The following is a 24,128-nucleotide window of genomic DNA, read 5'->3' as shown; positions in this document are numbered from 1 at the left end:
CATCTCGCTGGAGGAAATTTGACCCTCCAATACCAGCTCAGATGTTACACGCGTCGCTCGGCTAAACAGTGCAATTTCTAGGTTTGTAATAAAAATAATAAAGCCGTCTTTGACCTTGACAGAGCTGTCGTGCGGTCCATCAAAACAAAGCCCTGGTCTAAGGTCTTATGTCTGACGTTGCTGGAGACACGATTGGGGAGTAGCTTCAATCTGTGTTTGCTGGCTGACTAACTGACTAACAGGGTTCTTGTGTGTTACATCACACAGACTCAATGCAGCTGGTCAATATGGTCCACTATTATGACGAGTAATTGCAATCAACCTGAGTCATGTTAGATACAGTTGATCAAATTCTCTCTGATATCAAAGAACTGCAACTACAATGTGGCATCAGCAGACACTACAGTAGTTTGAGGCAGTTCTCTACATGAACACTTTGAAAATGCAAAGGCCTAAGTCTTGATACAACAACAGTCATAGTCCATGGTACACAACAATGGATTTACATCGCAACCACAAAATGATCTGGTCTGGGCTTGCACACAGTACATCAAAACGGGCGGCAAGTAGCCTAGTGGTTAGAGAGTTGAGCCAGTAACCGGAAGGTTGCTCGATCCAATCCCTGAGCTGATAAGGTACAATTCTGTCGTTCTGCCCGCTGAACAAGGCAGTGAACCCACTGTCCCTAGGCCGTCATTGTAAATAAGAATTTGTTCTTAACTGACTGAGCAGAAACGCCTAATCGGAGTGATAGAGTACAGTAAAAGAAAAGAATGAAACGGTGAGTGAAAGGGATTATTACATTATAAGGTGGAGAGGGTAAGGAGGCCAGCTTTTAGGGCGACAGGGGTGCATGGGTAATGTATGATTTTTGCTGTACAAACACACAGAGAGCATGTGGGATTTGAAGTTTGTATTGGTCAATTTTGGCTTCATGATTCACTCATGAACCCTAGCTACATACAGTTAAATATCCTGACTTGTATTGAATCTTCACCACCAGGGAATTCCGCAGGGAGACCAAAGCTACAGATCTATTAGGTGTTTTTGGTTATACTGCATGCAGAGGTCAGTCCTACTCTGGCTTGATATTCCATCTCCATCTGTCCTCCTTACACTCTTGCCGAAGAGATGGAGGCGGTATGAGGTGAAACGGACGCTGAACCAATTCACTGCAATGAGAGGCTGACATTGAGAGAGGGCGCCACTGTACATTAGGAAATTGAAGGTGCAAATCTGAATTTCTCCACTCAATTACGCAATTACGAGTCCCGCGGAAGCTCGAAGGTCCGTGGCTGGCAATGGTTGCTCGCTCACCGGCCCGCACTGTCTTTGCAGGAAATGGGCTCTAAATGAGGCACAAACAACCCAGGAACGTGAACATACATTAGTGTCTGGCTAATGATGCTGCGGCGGTCTAATGCCGGCTATTCAAAGTGTAAATGAAGCTTGAAAATGGCATCGACCTAGAGCAGTGCATCTCTATATTATCTATAGCCTGCCTGTATGTACATATCGACCTGTAATACCTCATACCCTGGCACATTGGGTCACACTTTATTTGAATAGTCCAAATGTTCCATCTGTAGGTGTTCTACAAGATGGTCATACTATCGACAAACTATCTGTTGATAAGCCACTGCTTACTAAGGTTACAGTTAGGGTTAGGTTCAGAATAAACACAAGGGTTAAGGTTACGATTAGGGTTAAGTTTAGGGTTAGGATAAGGGTTAGGGTTAGTAGATGCAGTAGTTAGTTGAAATGTTACTGATAGACCATAGAGCATACATATGGACTATCCAAATTAAATTATTTTTCATATATTTTTTTAAAACTAAGCATCATTTGGGAAAGGGCTGATCAGTAAGCATGACACTGTGAAGTCTACACATGTTGTATTCGGCACATGTGACAAACACAATTTGATTTGATTTGCATTGCTGCATCGAACAGAAGTCCCGGTTCAAATGAGAGCGATAAAAGCCCTACACTGGTAACGTTTATCCTATGACACATTACACAATGCTATAATCCTACTCAGCGTGCCGGGTTAGTGTAACATCATCATCAGTGAAAGGGAGAAAGGACAAACCCCTCCGTCTGTGAAGGCACAAGCCGTGTGTGTTTGTGTGACTTATTTGATTTGTGATTGTGCCTGGAAAGGTGTCAGGTGTGTTTTGTGCCTTTGTGTATGTGCCTGCATGGGTGTGACCTGCGTCGTCTTCTGAATACCAGGCAGCATTGCCATTTCCCGCTTCTTCTTAATGACGACAACACCGAGTAGCAGCTGGCACACGGGTTAAATGCTGCCAAAAGATTACACTTTTCCTGCGCTCCATGTCCTTGGATTCCCACTCGGAATCGCTCAGACAGGCCTTAAACTATGAGGATGCAAACCGTTTAACCCTTCAGAGGCCAAATCCAATTATGTAAAAGATGGCGAAATGATAAAGTCCAATTTCAGATTAGGACTGGGCTCCACTGCAGCGAATTGTCACGAGTATCTGTTGTGAGTAGACAAATCCACTTCATCATCTAGAGCTTGGGTCCTCCTGAGCTACAATGACTCAGTCAACACTCTACTCCCCTCACAACAATGAAAGCCTCGCTGGAAAATGACCCAAATCGGACAACGTTCTTACACAACACTGTTTAGTTTTGGTGATAACCCCATTATCTAACTATAGAGTGTACAACAACCAGTGCTAGTGGTTATCTTAACTCCAATCCTTGAGTCCCAGGCCCAGGTCTCCTCTCTTGGTAAAATGCCTCAAATTTTGTTGTGCTCAGACAGATGATGCTGACGCTGCGTGGCATGCGACTGCCGGGCGGAGAAGCCCTTCCGTGTTTAATGAGGTACCCTCTGATAGAGTGAGGGAGGGAGGGGAGGAAGGAGCAGAGGAAGAATAGATGGACATAGTGGGAGAGATATAAAGGAGAGAGGAAGGAGTGGAAAGTGAGAAGGAGAGAGAAGCAGGGGTAGAGGGAGATAAGGAGGGGAAAAAAATAAGTGAGGGAGGGAGAGAGAAAGTGAGATGGAAGGATGGATAACTAATTGGTGTGAAAAGGCAGACTGGGCGACTGGGTCGAGTCAAAAAGACCGCATCTGGTAAACGCTCCACTAATGTTATGAATATAGAGGGTTCATGGGAGTCCTCTGACACAATAGCATATACATTTCACATCATAGCAATTCAGTGAATTAGATAGTGATGACTTAGTTACATTGAATATATATTTATTTCGAACGATGTCACCTCTCACGCACACTTTCACCACGTAGATTTGTCTTTGCATTTTGCTAGTGCTGTTCGCATAGTTAATATATATATATATATTTTTAATGTCTTCTTTTCCTTAAAACTGCATTGTTGGTTAAGGGCTTGCAAGTAAGCATTTCACTGTAAGTTCTACACCTGTTGTATTCGGCGCATGTGACGAATACAATTTGATTTGATTTTGACACTCCGGGGTGATTCTCAAAGCTTTTACATTGTAAGAACGCCTACCATGTGGTCTGTAAGTCCCTTTAGGATAATGGTAATGACAGTCATACTTATTGGGTTCATTTGCAGTGTTGTAGCCTACCACAATATGTTCCTGTGTTCTATGCATCATGCACACACAAAGCAACATCCACTTGCATCCCAATACTGTTGGGCCACATGAGACTTCTAAGGGGTAGATTCCTGTATTGTCTATACTGTACTACTGAATGTAATTCTATGGTTCATGCTGGGTAACACTTGAGGGAGAGGCCCTTGAGTGTGGCAGGTGACTATCCCTAATACCTGATAACAGTAATCAGACACAGATACAGTGGAGTGGGACTGATCCTTCCGCAGCGGGAGACGCACCCCACATCACAGCACACCGTGCCTCTCTGAAAACAGTGTTTTTAGTACCAACCATCCAACCTCAGATCACAACTGTTACAAGCTGACCATACCGCCCTTTGTTGTGTGCGCGAGCACTGCAAAATAAATGCACACACACACACACACACACACACACACACACGTTATTCAATAATTTCATCCGAACTGTTTGCGCGCATCAACGAACATCGGTGTAGCCAGGCGCTAAAACAGAACTTCTATTTTTTTGACTCATGATGCACTGCAAGTCCCACCTCCTCATTGGTCTTTAGGAGCATATACCCATGTGGGTGATTGAAAGATGAACTGAGGTCCACGCTCCAGTCCAGTTGGTAGGGGTAAGGCACGTTAAAGTTGTTGCCAACCGCCATATAAAGTCCACAGAAGCTGATGGAGAGCATACTAGAAACAAACTAGGTTTCCCCTTTTATCTGAACGGAAAGGAACGGAAAGGCTCTGGAGCAACGAACCGCCCTTGCTGTCTCTGCCTGGCCGGTTCCCCTCTTTCCACTGGGATTCTCTGCCTCTAACCCTATTACAGGGGCTGAGTCACTGGCTTACTGGGGCTCTCTCATGCCGTCCCTGCAGGGGGTGCGTCACCTGAGTGGGTTGATTCACTGTTGTGGTCATCCTGTCTGGGTTGCCCCCCTTGGGTTGTGCCGTGGCGGAGATCTTTGTGGGCTATACTCAGCCTTGTCTCAGGATGGTAAGTTGGTGGTTGAAGATATCCCTCTAGTGGTGTGGGGGCTGTGCTTTGGCAAAGTGGGTGGGGTTATATCCTTCCTGTTTGGCCCTGTCCGGGGGTGTCCTCGGATGGGGCCACAGTGTCTCCTGTCCCCTCCTGTCTCAGCCTCCAGTATTTATGCTGCAGTAGTTTGTGTCGGGGGGCTAGGGTCAGTTTGTTATATCTGGAGTACCCCTCCTGTCCTAATTCGGTGTTCTGTGTGAATCTAAGTGTGCGTTCTCTAATTCTCTCCTTCTTTCTTTCTCTCTCTCGGAGGACCTGAGCCCTAGGACCATGCCCCAGGACTACCTGAAATGATGACTCCTTGCTGTCCCCAGTCCACCTGGCCATGCTGCTGCTCCAGTTTCAACTGACCTGAGCCCTAGGACCATGCCCCAGGACTACCTGATATGATGACTCCTTGCTGTCCCCAGTCCACCTGGCCATGCTGCTGCTCCAGTTTCAACTGTTCTGCCTTACTATTATTCGACCATGCTGGTCATTTATGAACATTTGAACATCTTGGCCATGTTCTGTTATAATCTCCACCCGGCACAGCCAGAAGAGGACGGGCCACCCCACATATGCTCTCTCTAATTCTCTCTTTCTTTCTTTCTTTCTCTCTCTCGGAGGACCTGAGCCCTAGGACCGTGCCCCAGGACTACCTGACATGATGACTCCTTTCTGTCCCCAGTCCACCTGGCCATGCTGCTGCTCCAGTTTCAACTGTTCTGCCTTGTTATTATTCGACCATGCTGGTCATTTATGAACATTTTAACATCTTGGCCATGTTCTGTTATAATCTCCACCCGGCACAGCCAGAAGAGGACTGGCCACCCCACATAGCCTGGTTCCTCTCTAGGTTTCTTCCTAGGTTTTGGCCTTTCTAGGGAGTTTTTCCTAGCCACTGTGCTTCTACACCTGCAATGCTTGCTGTTTGGGGTTTTAGGCTGGGTTTCTGTACAGCACTTTGAGATATCAGCTGATGTACGAAGGGCTATATAAATAAATTTGATTTGATTTTGATTTGATTTATCTGTGGATTGATTGTCAGTGAATGTTTCATGTATTTCGACCTGCCCCAAAATTAATATAGTTGGTTCAGAGTTCGTTTTGATACTTCACCCTGCGTGTCCTGATTGCTTTTGGTGTGGATTGACAAAAATCAACATGCGCATGATGGCGGACACACGCGCTTGCCAGTTCTAGTCAGCATGTTAGAGGGATTAGGGTTTACGAGTGCTGTGATGAGGATTGGAAATGAAGAGGGAGGGTGTGTGCTGCGGGAAGTAGGGGTGCTGAGGGCAGAGAAAAATACAGTAGGCTACATAATGTATCATGACCCAGTGGTTAAGGTCACAACATTAAATCGCATTTATAATTTTGCATTGAGGAAGATTTTCTGCGACATGCAGCCCTGATGAACGAGCAGACAGTTCATGTTTGTTGTCTTGATGTAAAAGATGTAAAAGGATGTGATCAATAGGATTTGACAGGACGTTACAATTTATGATTGAAAATAAATTTGGAAGAGCAGCGAGGGAAAATGTGTGAGGTACCGTGAATGTGAATCCAGGTGCTTTAACTCCATAAAGCACACTGAGCACCATTTATGGGCCTGAGCTAGTGGCCTACAATGATTTGCGAAAGTATTCACCCCCCCCCCCTTGGCATTTTTACTATTTTATCGCCTTAAAATAGATTTTGAGGGGATTTGTATCACTTCATTTACACAACATGCCTACCACTTTGAAGTTGCAAAATATTTTTTTATTGTGAAAAAAACAAGAAATAAGACAAAAAAAAAGAAAACTTGAGCATGCATAACTATTCACCCCCCTACAGTCAACACTTTATAGAGCCACCTTTTGCAGCAATTACAGCTGCAAGTCTCTTGGGGTATGTCTCTATAAGCTTGGTACATCTAGTCATTGGGATTTTTGCCCATTCTTCAAGGCAAAACTACTCCAGCTGCTTCAAGCTCCTTCAAGTTGGATGGGTTCCCCTAATGTTCCCCTAATAATTTCCCAGTATTTAGCTCCATCCATAAATCCTTAAATTCTGACCAGTTTCCCAGTCCCTGCCGATGAAAAACATCCCCACCATATGATGCTGCCACCACCATGCTTCACTGTGGGGATGGTGTTTGGAGGATAAATAAGAGGAATACATTTGCACAGCTGATGGGAAATGATTGAGAATTTGATATGATCCACTGTCTTTCAATGTGCCATTTTCCTACTTTCTCATTGTTCAAGTTAATACAGGAAAATGTCCCATTTGGAACCCTACATTGTGCTCTACTTTCACCATATACACTGAGTGTACAATTAAGAACACCTTCCTAGGGTGGGCGTGGCTGCCTTGTGGGTGGGCCTACAGTGCCTTGCACAAGTATTCACCCCCTTTGGGATTTTTTCTATTTTGTGTTGGGTTTGCGCCAAAAGTTCAATTTTAGTCTCATCTGACCAGAGTACCTTCTTCATATGTTTGGGGAGTCTGCCGCATGCCTTTTGGCGAACACCAAACATGTTTGCTTATTTATTTCTGGCCACTCTTCCGTAAAGCCCAGCTCTGTGGAGTGTACGGCTTAAACTGGTCCTATGGACTGGACAGATGCTCCAGAGCGGGGTTGGAGTTTTGCAGCTCCTTCAGGGTTATCTTGGGTCTCTTTGTTGCCTCTCTGATTAATGCCCTCCGCGCCTGGTCCGTGAGTTTTGGTGGGCGGCTCTCTCTTGGTAGGTTTGTTGTGGTGCCATATTCTTTCCATTTTTAATTTTTTTATTTAATGGTGCTCCGTGGGATGTTCAAAGTTTCTGATATTTTTTATAACTCAACCTTGATCTGTACTTCTCTACAACTTTGTCCCTGACCTGTTTGGAGAGCTCCTTGGTCTTCATAGTGCTGCTTGCTTAGTGGTGTTGCTGACTCTGGGGCCTTTCAGAACAGGTGTATATATACTGAGATCATGTGACAGATCATGTGACACATTTATTACTTTCCAAAGAGCAAGAAAAGTAGGAATATTCGTACGAAACTTCCTGAGAGATTGTCTAAATATGGCTACTCGCAAAAGAGCCTGGTTGGCTCTACCATCCCTGGCGTTGTTCTCAAAACGCACAACTTTCTCCCTGCCTATCAAGTGTTTTCGGTTTGGTGCTCTAAAATAGCAAAAGTCAATGTATTGTATAAGATTGTTTTTATTGTTATTTTTTTACTGGAACAAATAGTAGCTTCCTAACTTTTATTCATTCATGTATCTTGTGGGGCAGGTAGCCTAGTGGTTAAAGCGTTTGGCTAGTAACCAAAAATTGCTGGATCGAATCCCTGAGCTGACAAGATAAAAATCTGTCGTCCTGCCCCTGAACAAGGCAGTTAAACCCACTGTTTCCCGGTAGGCCGTCATTGTAAATAAGAATGTCCTTAACTGACTTGCCTAGTTAAATAAAGGTTAAATAAAAAATATGAAACCAAAATATTACTATGCGGAATTAAAAAGGTTAGATGCAAAGAAGTGGATAAAAAAAAAAAATATATATATATATATGATATCAACCAGCAAGAGAAGAAATAATACTCATCCATAAAGAGCATTTTCTCAGCTACCATGGATACTAAAAAATCGAAGTGCAACACAGAAAATGTCCCATAGTCTTGTCATGGCTAAAACTCAATATCGATTGCACAAATTCTTAGTGTGCAGTAAACTGCATCAACATCTGCTCTTCACTTGTGCCACATAAACACTCGTCCCCCACTGTGGTGTGTGAATGTGGACATTGGCATTTTACAAACTGGACCGATGGAGCTGTGACACACTTGCACGCCGTGAACAAACAAAGCACTCAAAACACACACTAGCCAACACGTCCATGTAAACAAAGAAACGCAAACACAAAACTAAAATATCCGGGGCCCCACTGCCGACACCCCCAGATGGAAAATGGGTCCATTTTGTTCGGGGTAGCGGCGTTTCAATGGCCATTGTGGCGGAGGGAGGTAAAAAGACTTGCTAGTATCCGTTGCTAGTAAAACGTTGCACAGGAAGTGCTCATAAACAAATACATGAACTCCATGGACAGAGTAAACAAATAATAGCCCCGTAATGTGGTTAGTTTGGACTCGGGCTAGTTATTGTTAGCCAGAGGGTGACCATGGTAGGAGAACACTGAACTCCTCAGTCAGTCATTATCAGATGACAGCTGGCAGATTAGAGTCCTAATAGGATTTTACTGTATGTCCCTGGCTGCTCAAATTACTCTCTCACCTGAGACTGCTCCCTGTAGCAGGGTTTCCCAAAATGTTTTGCTTCGTGACCCACCAATTGATGTATTTTCAGTCGTGAAAAACATGCAGTGAAAACACAGACTAAAGAATAAGTTAAAATAATAAAATCTTGGCCGTGGAGAGAATATTTTGTCCTTTTATAGCTCATTTCCAGCAATACTACACATTTTGTCATGGAGCTGAAATAAAATGTTGCCGTTTAAAGTAAAATGTTTCTGCAATTCTATACATTTTTTCCATGGGGTTGAGAGAAAATGATGCAGATTTTAACAAATGTCCTGCAATTCTACTCATTTTGACATGGCCTATGCTGTGTTGCTACACAAAAAAACACAAAAACAATGGGGGACTGATTGTTTCTGAAGTTCTCAAAGATTCGAGGCTATTATAAAAATATATTGGTCCATTATCTTTTCTACACACATTCTATTTGGTTTTAGTTGTTTAAGTTTACACTGAAACTGGAACTCTGCCGTAAACCACAAGTGGCTCCCAACCCACAGTTTGGGAACCACTGCCCTATTGTACTGGGCCCGGGAAGAGACATGGTTCTTTGTACATACTACTACATTGATTGAAAAGACTGAGTGCATATGGTGCATTATGAAGGCAGGGGTAAATTCTGAAGAAGCTTGGATAAGAACTTAAATGGTTTTGGCAAAGCGAATGAGATTTTGCCACGCCATCCCTTCCCCTTCTCTCCATCACCGTCTCTTGCTTTCTCACCCTTGCTCTCTCCTTCTCTTGCTCTCCCATCCTTACTACCTTATTTTGTATCTCCTTTTCTCTCAAACACCTTTTATTCTGTCCTCCATCCTTTCTTTATCTCCATTTCTCCTGCTGTCTCCTTTTTCTGCTCTCGAGTCCCTATGTTTTCTAATCCTATCTTTATCTTTCCCTCCTTATGTAGCCCCATCTCTCTCCCTTCTTCCATCTCTCCATCTTCCACCTATTGCTCTTTATATCCATCTCACCCTCTATCCATTCCACATCTTCATCTCTCTCTCATCCTTGCACTACCTCCATCATATCTTCCCTCCATGTGCACCCTCTCCTTCTCCGTGGCCGACGTGAGTAAGACATTTTAAGCATGTTAACCTTCACAAGGCTGCCGGCCCAGACTGCATCCCTAGCCGGGTCCTCAGAGAATGTGCAGGGCAGATGGCTGGAGTGTTTACGGACATATTCAATCTCTCCCTATCCCAGTCTGCTGTCCCCACATGCTTCAAGATGGCCACCATTGATCCTGTACCCAAGAAAGAAAAGGTAATTGAACTAAATTACTATTGCCCTGTAACAATAGTCAACATGAAGGGCTTTGAGAGACTAGTCAAAGATCATGTGACCTCTACCTTACCTGATACCCTAGACCCACTTCAATTTGTTTACTGCCCCAATAGATCCAGACAATTCAATAGCCATCACACTGCACACTACCCTATCTCATCTGGACAAGAGAAATACTTATGTAAGAATGCTGTTCATTGACTATAGCTCAGCATTCAAGTACCCTCCAAGCTCATCATTAAGCTTGAGGCCCTGGGTCTGAACCCTGACCTGTGCAACTGGGTCCTGGACATCCTGAAAGGCCACCCCTAGGTGGTGAAGGTAGAAAACAACACCACCACCTCGCTGATCCTCAACACTGTGGCCCCACAAGAGTGCATGTTCAGCCCCCTCCTGTTCTCCCTGTTCACACGTGACTGCATGGCCACGAACGCCTCCAACTCAATCATCAAGTTTTCAGATGACACAACAGTAGTAGGCTTGATTACCAACAATGATGAGACAACCTACAGGGAGGAGGTGAGGGCTCTGGGAGTGTGGTGCTAGGAAAATAACCTCTCACTCAACGTCAACAAAACAAAAGGTTCTCATTGTGGACTTCAGGAAACAGCAGAGGGAGCACCCCCCTCTCCACATCAATGGGACCTCAGTGGAGAAGGTGGAAAGCTTCAAATTCCTCGGCGAGCACATCACTGACAAACTGAAATGGTCCACCCACACACACAGTGTGGTGAGGCAGCGCAGCAGCGCCTCTTTAATCTCAGGAGGCTGAAGAAATTTGGCTCGGCACCTAAAACCTTCACAAAATTTTACAGATGCACAATTGAGAGCATCCTGTCGGGCCACCGCCATGTACGGAAACTGCACCACCTGCAACCGCCGGGCACTCCAGAGGGTGGTGTGGTCTGCCCAACGCATCACTGGGGGCAAACTACCTGTCCTCCAGGACACCTAGGGAATACCAGCACTGTTTGTATTCGGTCATATTTCCAGTTGCCTTGCCATGATTAAAAGCGCTGGTTCGCGCTTTCAGTTTTGCACAAATGCTGCCATCAATCCACGGTTTCTGGTAAGGAAAGGTTTTAATAGTCACAGTGGGTACGACATCTCTGATGCACTTGCTAATAATCTCGCTCACCGAGTCAGCGTATACATCAATGTTGTTGTCTGAGGCTACCCGGAACATATCCCAGTCCACGTAATCGAAGCAATCTTGAAGCGTGGAATCCGATTGGTCAGACCAGTGTTGGATAGACCTGAGCACGGGCGTTTCCTGTTTTAGTTTCTGTCTATAGGCTGGGAGCAACAAAATGGAGTCATTGTCAGATTTGCCAAAGGCAGGGCAGGGGAGGGCGTTGTATGCATCGCGGAAGTTAGAGTAGCAATGATCCAGAATACAACCAGCTTGAGTCGCGCATTCGATATGCTGATAGAATTTAGGATGTCTTGATCTCAGGTTAGCTTTGTTAAAATCCCCAGCTACAATAAATGCATCCTCAGGATGTATGGTTTCCAGTTTACAAAGAGTCCAGTGAAATTCTTCCAGGGCTGACGAGGTATCTGCTTGGGGGGGACATACACGGCTGTGACTATAATCAAAGAGAATTCTCTAGGAAGATAATGTCAGTTTTTAATTGTAAGTAATTATAGGTCAGGTGAACAAAAGAACTTGAGTTCCTGTATTTAGTTGTGATTACACCATGATTTGTTAATCATGAGGCATATACCCCCGCTCTTCTTCTTACCAGAGAGATGTTTGTTTCTGTCGGCGCGATGCGTGAAGAAACCGGGTGGCTGTACCGACTCTGATGACGTATCCCGAGTGAGCCATGTTTCTGTGAAACAAAGAATGTTACAATCTCTGATGTGTCTCTGGAAGGCAACTCGTGCCCTAATTTCGTCCACCTTGTTATCTAGAGATTGGACATTGGCGAGTAATATGCTCAGAAGCGGTGGATGGTCGACTTCTGAGTCATACCAGTAGGCCACTCTGTCTGAATCTCCTGCGGCACTGCGTTGTTTTGGGTGGGACTCTGGGATCAGATCCCATGACCAGGGTGGAGGTCCAAGCAAAGGATCCACTTCGGGAAAAAACGTATTCCTGGCCGTAATGTTGGTAGGTTGACATCACTTTTATATCCAATAGTTCTTCCCAGCTGTAAGTAATAACAATTGAGACTTTCTGGGCTAACAATGTAAGCAATAATACATTAATACAACCAATAACTGCATAGTTTCCAAAGGACCTGAAGTGAGGTGACCATCTCTGTCAGTGCCATCTTAAAGTCAAGACACTGGTCTATGTATTTGTGGAAACAAGTCTTTGCAGCTGATTGACCCAGTGGGTGAATAAACTTGGTTTGAGCTTTTCCTAGTTGTCCGTTCGGTTCTAAATAAACAGAGTAAAAACAGTGGGGAAACGGAAAGGGGTGCTGGGTGGAGGGGATGTGTGTGATGCACTTATCATTTTCAATTAAATTCTAGGATGAGTCCAAATGTTAACGCCCCCACCCCCCATATCTTAATGTACAGTTGAAGTCGGAAGTTTACATACACTTAGGTTGGAGTCATGAAAACTAATTTTTCAACCACTCCACAAATTTCTTGTTAAAGTAATTTTTCCAACAATTTTTTACAGACAGATTATTTAACTTATAATTAATTTACTGTATCACAATTCCAGTGGGTCAGAAGTTTACAAACACTAAGTTGACTGTGCCTTTAAACAGCTTGGAAAATTTTTGAAAATTATGTCATGGCTTTAGATGTTTCTGACAGGCTAATTGACATCATTTAAGTCAATTGGAGGTGTACCTGTGGATGTATTTCAAGGCCTACCTTCAAACTCAGTGCCTCTGCTTGACATCATGGGAAAATCAAAAGACCAGCCAAGACCTCAGAGAAAAAAGATTGTAGACCTCCACCAGGCTGGTTCATCTTTGGGAACAATTTCCAAATGCCTGAAGGTACCACGTTCATCTGTACAAACAATAGTAGGCAAATATAAACAACATGGGACCACACAACAGTCATACCGCTCAGAAAGGAGACGCGTTCTGTCTCCTAGAGATGAACGTACTTTTGTGCGAAAAGTGCAAATCAATCCCAGAACAACAGCAGGGGACTATGTGAAGATGCCGGAGGAAACAGGTTCAAAAGTATCTATACCCACAGTAAAACAAGTCCTATATTGACATTACCTGAAAGGCCGCTCAGCAAGGAAGAAACCACTGTTCCAAAACAGCCATAATTTGCAAATAAATTCATTAAAAATCCTACAATGTGATTTTCTGTATTTTTTTCTTCTAATTTTGTCTGTCATAGTTGAAGTGTACTTATGATGAAAATTACAGGCCTCTCTCATCTTTTTAAGTGGGAGAACTTGCACAATTGGTGGCTGACTAAATACTTTTGTGCCCCACTGTATATAGCGGAGATAGATCGAGAGGGAGGGATAGAGTAAAAGAGAGAGATCTCCCTGGATGATTGGGTGCCTGGGGAGAAGGTTGCCACCATCAGGGGGGAGACAACACACATATTAGATTGAGTCTCCCGAGATGCATCAGCCCAATTTAGGATGGATTGCAGTGCTGAAGTCACAAACAAGCGGCAGACACTTAAACCCCTCTTCCCATACCAGAGAGATATAAGACACTGGTCTAAGCAAATCCTAGTCTAAGGTTTTTCCTTGAATTTATTAATTTTTTACATCTATTCTTAGATGAACAGTTCAGTCTACATCTGTATGTTGATCTACTTCTTATCTGGCTATAACAATAAGCAAGTCTTGACGCTCTTAATTTACCATCTCACCTCCCAATAACTTCCCCAGCTAAGCCTTAAGGAGGAAATTGCATTAGTGTACAGCATGGCTCATCCACCATTTGCATAAATACTGTACAGTTCTGTAATGAACATTTCCATTCCCGGTCTTAAACCTATAAGGGATATACTACCCTCCTTCCTTTGGCCTCTCACTCACTGCAATCCACATGGATAGCTTCAATAGCTACAAACACTAGCTAAATCATGCTGATGCTGTTCTACTGTGTTAATCTATTCTAAAATGTGGTCTCTTACGGGTCTTTCACACCAAATTGGTTTGGAGAGTTTGAATGTGAATACTATCTGCACAAGGGAGCGCACTAAACAACACACCGTGGTTCGCTCTAAATGTGTGGTCTCGGTCCGATTCCATTCCTACCATGGTGTGGTGCAGTCCTTACCAAACACAGGACAAGAACCACAGACGTGCAGTATTATTGTAGGCCATGCAAACCAGTTTTGGTGATTTCTGGTGTATCATCAAAATACATCAATCACAATTGTTGGACTTATTCAACAGTTGTTACCTGATTATGTATAAAACAATTGTAAATTCATGTTGAAAGTTCAACTTATATTCGTAAAATGTAAGTTGAAAATGATGATGTTGCTGCTTCCTGTTGACAAGACATTTTGATAAATAGCCCAATATCTAAACACAGTTATAAATTACATGAACATTATGCATAAACAGTTATATGATATATTGAAAACCTAAACATAAAATGTACTCTCTACACAGTACTCTCTACACATACATGTGCAACAATAGCAATCATATTACCGGAGATATTTTTTACATCACTGGATAACCTGCTGAAAAGAGACAGCTACATTTCAGAATGCGCATTTTGATACGGGGGTCACCAAAACAGAAAGTGAGACACTAACGTAAACTCACCCCACTCTGTACAAATGTGCGCAACCGCAACATTCCTACAAAGAAAACTAATGGGACTGTAGCGACTGTGTTGACTTCTGGGGTGTGAACTACGTTTCAATTCAAGCGTTGATCGACATGGTAATGGCTCTATAGTATTGGAGAAAAGGTGAAAAAACTGACCCTCCGTTACATCGCGACGTGTCATGTCGTAACGTCCAGCACGCATAAGCAACTATTTCTGTCTTACAATCTCTCTCCAAGGTGGGGATACCTAGTCATTTTTTTGCGTCATCATTGCATGCGATCATCATTCTCAAAGCCGCTGTTTACTTCTAAGATCACTTTAGCACCGCCCTAAAAACCAGATTCAAATTCGACACAAACCTTCAAATAGGTATGTAATGACACATTATATAAACTCTTTATAGTGTTTTATTTACATTTTAGAGGTGATAAGATGATAAGTGAGACAGATCGAGTGAAAAAAAGCTATTTTCCCACACAACATCTCTCCTTCTCACTATCATGCATTTGTTTCGCTTCCCCACCTGCCATTTTTTTAAAGACCCAACGGAGCTCATTGCCTTGTTGAATTATGCAGAAACGGGCAGCGTGGGGGTCATGTAATTGATTCTGTTGGAAAGGGGAAAAATTGTGCTTTACAATGGTATTGACATTAGAGTTGATCTGGAAGTATTACGTTTTTGGGGCGTTAAAATAAGGTTCATTGTACAGACCAAGGCAATGTCCAAAAGTGAGTGAGTTTACGTTACCTTATTTTGTTAATCACTCATGAATGATCATGTTGAAATCAATTATGCACGAAGGGAGATCTAAGGTTTTACGTTCTGTAAAAACATTTACAATGCTCAGAAAACACACGGAATCTAGGAAAAATGTGTACATCAATTTCCGGAAGACAGCTACATTTTGAAGTGTTGCATTTTGATTCAAGTGGGTCGCCAAATTGGTAAGTGTAATGCAACACATTTCTGTTAATCACTTCCGCTGAAAGCCAACACGGACATTTGGAATAACCTACACATGGTTGTTAGATGAGAACTTGTAGAAGGCTTTTATCTATAATTTAGAATGTCGGATGTTGATTTCGGAAGGCTGCCATCATGTAAAAGGGAACAAACTACTTTTTCTATAAGTTAACTTCAACAAATCACAACATGGCATAGGATATTAACAGTGACAAAGGTTGGATGTTACTTAAGTGTTAGTTTGACTGTCAAATCCGTATATTGGTTTGTGGCCTGCGACTTTGATAGAGTCATAGTGATGCCGGCTCATAACAAAATCAATGGTACAAAACCAAATATACCAAATATATTGATCTATTCTAAGCAATCAACCTTGTCATCGTGATGACTGTAAACCTTTATACTAAAATCAGCAATCTGGGGTAAAAAGGTGGTTTCATGGGGTGAAAATGCAACCTGTTAAGGTACAGTAGTAACAAACTGTCCACATTAGAGAAAATAGTTAATTTAAAAGTTTATTTGCTGAAATAATTCACTGTATAAATTTAAGATGATAATATATGTTGCCCACTCACAAACTATTCCAACAATGACATCTACTTCTCACTCTTAACAATTTAGAGTACAAAAATGCTCTCAAGCGCAACTTAACTGGGCGCAGGCCTCAAATTTCCCTAATTTAACCAGGCAGTACACCTTCAATGCCCACTTGTGTGACTGTAATGCTCCAAAAAAATAATCCATGCCTTGCGGCCAAAGTGGCCGTTGTGTCCTTGGGCTGAATATAATAATTATAATTACCTTCTCCCTGCGGCCAATCGCCGTGCTTAAGCATCTTTCACTCACATGGCTCTGGTCGCCTCCTTATCACAGGCCTGGCAGATCCAGAATACAAGCGAAGAAAGAGACATCGGGGATAGAACAGTGCACGTCAATTCTGGGGTGCACATTGAAGATGTTAGAAGTACCGTCCAGACGAAATGCAAGAGCACTTGCCTATGTCCTTCTACTATCCCCCATAGTATAACAGTTGACATATTCTATTGGTCAGCTTGTCGTTCTGTGCGAGGAATATCTTCCAAACAGACTTTGGGACAGAAAGTCATAGTGCATCAATGCACTATTTTCAGGTCTCTCCAGAGATGTTCAATCAGGTTCAAGTCTGGGCAAGGGCATTCAGAGAGTCCCAAAACTACTCCTGCTTTGTCTTGGCTGTGTGCATAGGGTCATTGTCCTTTTGGAAGGTAAACCTTCACCCAAGATTGAGGTCCTGAGCGCTCTGGAGCAGGTTTTTATCAAGGATCTCTCTGTACTTTGCTTCGTTCACCTTTGCCTCGATCCTGACTAGTCTCTCAGTCCTTGCTGCTGAAAAACATCCCCACAGCATGATGCCGCCACCACCATAATTCACCGTAAAGATGATGCCAGGTTTCCTCCAGACGACAGGCCAAAGAGTTCAATCTTGGTTTCATCTAAATCAGAGAATCTAGTCTCTCATGGTCTGAAAGTTTTTAGGTGCCTTTTGGCAAACTGCAAGTGGGCTGTCAATTGCCTTTTCCTGAGGAGTGGCTTCCGTCCGGCCTCTCTACCATAAAGGCCTGATTGGTGGAGTGCTACAGAGATGGTTGTCCTTCTGGAAGGTTCTACCATCTCCACAGAGGAACTCTGGAACTCTTTCAGAGTATACTTTTGGTTCTTGGTCACCTCCATGATCAAGGCCCTTCTCCCCCGATTGCTCAGTTTGGCCAGGTGACCAGCTCTAGCAAGGGTCTTGGTGGTTCCAATCTGCTTTTATTTAAGAATGATGGAGGCCACTGTGTTCTTGCGGACCTTCAATGTTGCAGGTATTTTTTGATACCCTTCCCCAGATCTGTGCCTCGACACAATCCTGTCTCGGAGTTCTACGGATAATCCCTTCAATTGGAAAGGCACACACCTGTTTATATAAGTTCCCACAGTTGACAATGCATGTCAGAGCAAAAAGTGTCCCTACAGTTGACCAATCACGGACGAAGGGGCGTACACGTGGGCTCCCAAACTTCGGCTGGCCTCGAGAAATGTGTTTGTGAGCCAGCTGAAAAACCACTTAATGAAGTCCAAAACGTACAAAAACTTCCTGAACTCTTTCGGCCGGGAAGCATGTTTGATGTCTTTAGACACAATACTGGAAGCTCCCGAATAGGTTGGTGACAGCACACATGCCAGATGATGACTCAATGTAAGAGTTTGACAGCATTGCGGAGGACTTTAATTATAGACAATAGTCAGTGCATGACTGCAGTTGCCTGTTGGTTACCTTGGCTTCCCAATTTGATGTTGGTTGTTCAAATCGAATTTGACCTATAATAAACTCAGCAAAAAAAGAAATGTCCCTTTTTCAGGACCCTGTCTTTCAAAGATAATTAGTAAAAATCCAAATAACTTCACAGATCATCATTGTAAATGGTTTAAACACTGTTTCCCATGCTTGTCCAATGAACCATAAACAATTAATGAACATGTACCTGTGGAAGGGTCGTAAAGACACTAACAGCTTACAGAAGGAAGGCAATTAACTAATTGTTAGCTGTTAAGTCACAGTTATGAAAACTTTGGACACTAAAGAGGCCTTTCTAATGACTTTGAAAAATATCAAAGAAAGATTCCCAGTGTGAACGTGCCTTAGGCATGCTGCATGAAGGCATGAGGACTGCAGATGTGGCCATGGTAATAAATTGCAATGTCCATACTGTGAGACGCCTAAGACACCGCTACAGGGAGACAGGGCGGACAGCTGATCGGTACATCCGAACATCACACCTGCGGGACAGGTACAGGACGGCAACAACTGCCGAGTTACACCAGGAATGCACAATCCCTCCATCAGTGCTCAGACTGTCCGCAATAGGCTGAGAGAGGCTGGACTGAGGGCTTGTAGGCCTGTTGTAAGGCGGGTCCTCACCAGACATCACCGGCAACAACGTCGCCTACGGGCACAAACCCACCGTCGCTGGACCAGACAGGACTGGAAAAAAGTGCTCTTTACTGACGAGTCGCGGTTCGTCTCACCAGGGGTGATGGTTGGGTTTGCGTTTATCGTCAAAGGAATGAGCGTTACACCGAGGCCTTTACTCTGGAGCGGGATCGATTTGGAGGTGGCGGATCCGTCATGGTGTCACAGCATCATCGGACTGAGCTTGTTGTCATTGCAGGCAATCTCAACGCTGTGCGTTACAGAGAAGACATCCTCCTCCCTTACGTGGTACCCTTCCTGCAGGCTCATCCTGACATGACCCTCCAGCATGACAATGTCACCAGCCATACTGTTCGTTCTATGCGTGATTTCCAGCAAGACAGGAATGTTAGAGTTCCACCATGGCCAGCGAAGAGCCCGGATCTCAACCCCATTGAGCACGTCTGCGACCTGATGGATTGGAGGGTGAGGGCTAGGGCCATTCTCCCCAGAAATGTCCGGGAACTTGCAGGTGCCTTGGTGGAAGAGTGGGGTAACATCTCACAGCAAGAACTGGCAAATCTGGTGCAGCCCATGAGGAGGAGATGCACTGCAGTACTTAATGCAGCTGGTGGCCACACCAAATACTGTCTGTTACTTTTGATTTTGACCCCTCCTTTGTTCAGGGACACATTATTCCATTTCTGTTAGTCACATGTCTGAGGAACTTATTCAGTTTATGTCTCAGTTGTAGAATCTTATGTTCATAAAAATATTTACACAATAAACACAGTTGACAGTGAGAGGACATTTCTTTTTTTGCTAAGTTTATAAGCAGTATGTCAAGGTGGTGAGACATTAGTTAAATATTGAAGTGAGAAAGCATTAAGGGCAACATCTTGCCAAAAGAAACGCACTTGCTGCATTTCAACTACCTCCTACCTTGATTATCCGAGGTAGTCGAGTTTCTTGTAAGACGTCTTGTATGAGTCCTTCATTGTGGGTTTCTTTGCCAATCACATGTTGCTGCAAATGTGTCTAATTGCCCTATTTGTACTGCACATATCACACAACACACAGCTTGATTACAATTAATTTGCTCCTCCTTGTTGCTAATGTGTGCTTCCTTATGCTTCCTCGGTGAAAACGGTGCCCAGGAGGATTGTGGCTTGAAAACGTCTGCTTCAACCCAAGTGTTCTGGCCCAGTGCACTCGGGGTGAAGTAGTAACACAGGATAATACATTTCTCCATTCTTTCCAAGACAGTCAGATTTAATTGTTCTGAGTTCGTACAGCAGCAGATGAGGTATATAATATTAGCAATAGCTTATAACCTCTATCCAACTGTTGGCCATAACGGAGCACTGATAGGTTTCTACCATTCTGTCCAAGACTGATCTAATGGTTCCAAATGAATACAGCAACAGACTAAAGCATATGATCTCAGCCGGAATACCACATACCATACCAATACTACTGGTTGCCTATCTAGTCCATTGTCAAAAAATTGTACTTGGACCTGGCATTGCTTTACAGTCTGTATCGAACCTACACTCACTATTGCACTTATAAACACAACTAGCCCTAGTTGTTTTCGCCATACTGTAAATGTACAAAATGTTTTGTCCTCGACAATGTAAGCCATTATATAACAGTTGAAGGGCTTAATTCCACGTCAAATCAGGGCTACTTTCAAGTTGAGTGCAACTTCATGTTCCTGTCTCCTCTCCATAAGAGAGCTTTGCGCTATCCGCAAGGGCATAGTTCAACATCTGTCAAAACTGGTCTAGTCCACCCACTCTGTGGCATTGCCATTCCATCCCCCAATCGGGTGCAGGATTATAGGACAGGCAGGGCAGCCCTAAGACCTCTGCGTTCCAACAGAGCACTTCACTTTGCATGGATTAAACCTTTAGTGGACTGCCCTGCTGTCACACTAACCTGTATTCACTATAGTGTCGAAAAGGCCCATTGGCACCCATCGGAGAGAAATTGGAAGAAAATTAAAACTGATCTGGAGAAATGCTGTAAGAGTGACATGCTTAGGTGACACTTACACATCACCCTGCACAGTCATCAACAGGAAAGCTTCTGTTTAACGTTGTCAATGGTGATCAGTGCTCTTATAAGGGTTTTTCTATTAGCGCATGCCAGCAGTAGGTGCCACGACAACCACTCACTCACTGTAAGACAGAAGAAATAAAGAAATATACTTGTCAAATAAGGTGCATTGCCTTGGCCGGTGACAACAGTGGCCTGACTGGGGCAGATGTACACACGTCTCACACACACACACACACACACACACACACACACAACAGTAGCGTGCACGTTCGTGCACACACATATACTAATAACTCATACGTGTCACATGCAGACGCGCACAGACACACACAACAGGAGCCTGCCAGCCTCACTGTTTGGCCGGCTGCTCGCGTGTGGATGTAAACAGCCCTCTTGCCGAGACTCAACAGCACGCCCACAAATCCGACCGAAGCCCACTGCATATACCCTGCCTGCTAATTTAAAGCTAGTCAGAGAAGGCATGAATCACCCAGCTGAGAAGCCTCGGCACAAAACTGGGATATGAGCCCAGCCTTTAATCATCACATGCATAATCACATCACAAAAAAACCTGTCCTTATGGTACAACGGGAGTCTATAGTGTAGGAGTGTAAGAGTGTAATGTTGCAAGCAGGAAAGGGAAGCAACAGCCTTTCTGCGACAGCAACAGTTGGCTCTCAACAGTCAGAGAGTTAGCTACGCCACAGAGAGGAAGACGCACAGACACACCGGCCCTCGGCAACCACAGGTACTATAGAAGGAAAAGGAGGAGAGATGGGGAGAAAAGGAAGAGGTAAAAAAAGACTCAGCCACACCTGACGGTTACTCAGCAACCAGACATTGAAGAAAGGAACGAAGGAAGAAGAAGAGGACAAAAACGAGAGAGAAATTGTCTCTACTCACTTGAGTCGTCAGAGTCATAGCCTTCCATGTCCGGCTCCTCCTCCTTCTTGCCGGTTGCTGCGTGTGACAGGGCGGCGGCAGCACCGCCAAAGGCCCGGCCTGGGTCGTCATCGGTGTGGGAGCATGCCTGGTCATCCCCAGAGTTGTGGCTGGCCGAGGACGAGCGCAGCGAGCTGGCCCGGATGAGGACGGGGGGTACTGTGGGGGGGAGACCCCGCGGATAGCGGGGGAAGTAGTCAGAGATCTGCTTGATGGGCTGGATGGGGCCAGGGCACACATCAATGGCCATGTGCTCCTGGATGCTGATGGTGGTCTTCTCGCCTTTGCGTTGTGTCATGCATGCGATCCCTTGGAGCGCCCACCCAGCCCAGTCAAGACCCAGTCAAAACAATAACAATTCCCCAGGTGCCTCCCAAAACACAAAAAAAGGCTTCTCGAAAAGTAAACTAATAGCACCAAAGCCAGCCAGACAAAAATGTTATGGAATGTTTTTTCTCTTTTTAAGTTGTTCCTCTGAAGTCTATCCCTAAAGAAAAAGCCTGTAGCCCCAGTGGAGAGAGAGCTCCTGGCTGTGAGTGAGATGAGTAGGTCCTGGTGGCGCCTCGGACTCCCCCCTTCTAGCCTGCGCTGCTCTGGGCTACATGGAGAGCCGTGGCTGGTCCACCCTGCAAGCTCTAACCATGCTGTCGGTCTGCCTCACACACAATGCTGCCTGCCTGCACTCTCTACCGTGCTCCCTCTCTCTCTACATCCCTCTCTCCCTCTACCTCTACTCTACACCCTATCTGCAGCTGTGTGTGTGTGTGTGTGTGTGTGTGTGTGTGTGTGTGTGTGTGTGTGTGTGTGTGTGTGTGTGTGTGTGTGTGTGTGTGTGTGTGTGTGTGTGTGTGTGTGTGTGTGTGGTGTGGTGTGTGTGTGTGTGTAAGGGAGGGAGGTCTTAGTGAGGAAGGAGGAGGGATCAGCTGATGTCACTGCTTAGCAACCGAGCAGTAAACAGGAACCTCCGGTGCGGGTACTTAATTATGCTATTAGTCCCCATCCATCTGTCAGCAGGAAAGAGGCTCTGCCGTGTGTGTGAGAGAAAGGGCAGGAAGAGGCAGATATTGCAGAAAATAAGTGTGTGTGCGTGCGTGCAAGCTGTGTAGTGAAAGAGAAAATGTGCGTCTCTTGAGGGACCACAACCGTAAATGTAAGTGTGTGTGTGCCCAGGAGTGTGTGAGAGAGAAGTGAAGAGCTCCGAGTGAGAGAGGGAGTGAGAGTGAGTTTTGTGTGTCACAGAAAGGGAGAGAATCGGGAACTAACCAGCACTTCCTAAATCCCCAGCAGCTTAAATACCATGTTTGGAATGAGCAGTGAGACAATTCAGTGTGCCAGGTCAGTATGCCAGGTCACCTTCTCACCAAATAATCTCTAGAGAAACAGGTGCTGAATAACTACGATCAACAAAGTAACAATTAAGAATTGAAAAATGGTGTATCTGAGTAGTAACATTCCTCACATATTACAGCCCAGGTGGTTGTGGGTTCAATCTCCACAACCACTTATGCTGGGTCTTAATTTAAATCAGTCATTATCAAAAACGAGTGTCACAACTACATAGAGAGTGGGCAAACAACCTCCCCCTGGGTGGAAAGTGGTTACTGTTTTTGAGAATCAGTGAAATTTCGTAGGATATGTTTTTCATACCTTTAACTACATAACGTTTAATGGTGCGTGAGATGAATTAATTTAAGTGGTGAAATACCCCTTTACACCCCGTTAGTGTTTTTATGAGTCCATATTCATGTGACTTGAATTGCCTTTTTGCAAAGCATGTGCTTAAATGGGCCACAAACATTGATTGTGTGTGTTTTTCAAAGACACCTGCTCCAAGAGCAGACATTTTCCATGGTGCCTGCTCACAATGCAAACAGTGATGCATCGAACACATTGATCATTTAGACATCCATAAAAGTGACTTTAATCTCACTTAAAAGATCATGAGCCCACATGACAGGAGTCTTACTTGAGTTTGACAGGAGCCAGGCAAGTCATGTAATCCATTTATCAACAAATCACCTGACTAACCAATCTGTCAACCTGCCATTCAAAACGTACATTACAGAAATAAAGTATCTTATCAAAAACTATAGAAAAAATAACCAACATCCTCAAAAATACATTTGCCCTCTTTTGGGGTCTGTTCTTGTCACAATTGAGAAATAAAAAAGAACCCCTTTTCAATGACGTTTGAGTGATTGAATACAATTAAGCTATTAAGTAATTCACGTGACAGTGGTGTGGGGCGAACATTTTTTAGGGAAAATACTGAATGAGAGCAAATTAATTCACAATCTATTTCTCTCTTTGATCCTTG

General features: G+C 44.1%; 1 protein-coding gene across 5 annotated transcripts in view; it reads right to left on the bottom strand.

The window, feature by feature from the left end:
* LOC118390929 (double C2-like domain-containing protein beta) overlaps window positions 1-24,128 on the bottom strand; it is a 320,447-nt gene that overhangs the window by 121,013 nt on the left and 175,306 nt on the right. For 3 of the 5 annotated variants that reach the window (XM_035781772.2, XM_035781773.2, XM_035781774.2), the window contains exon 9: window positions 21,773-21,970. The exons of the other annotated variants lie outside the window; for them this stretch is intronic. In XM_035781772.2, coding sequence (XP_035637665.1) covers window positions 21,773-21,970 — 198 coding nt within the window. The remainder of the gene's footprint in view (window positions 1-21,772; window positions 21,971-24,128) is intronic. 5 annotated transcript variants of the gene reach the window in all.

The sequence above is a fragment of the Oncorhynchus keta genome, chromosome 12, assembly GCF_023373465.1.
Source record: "Oncorhynchus keta strain PuntledgeMale-10-30-2019 chromosome 12, Oket_V2, whole genome shotgun sequence".
Classification (NCBI taxonomy): domain Eukaryota; kingdom Metazoa; phylum Chordata; class Actinopteri; order Salmoniformes; family Salmonidae; genus Oncorhynchus; species Oncorhynchus keta.
The sequence above is the reverse complement of the archived record's forward strand: the minus strand, read 5'-3'. Positions and strand labels throughout refer to the sequence as shown.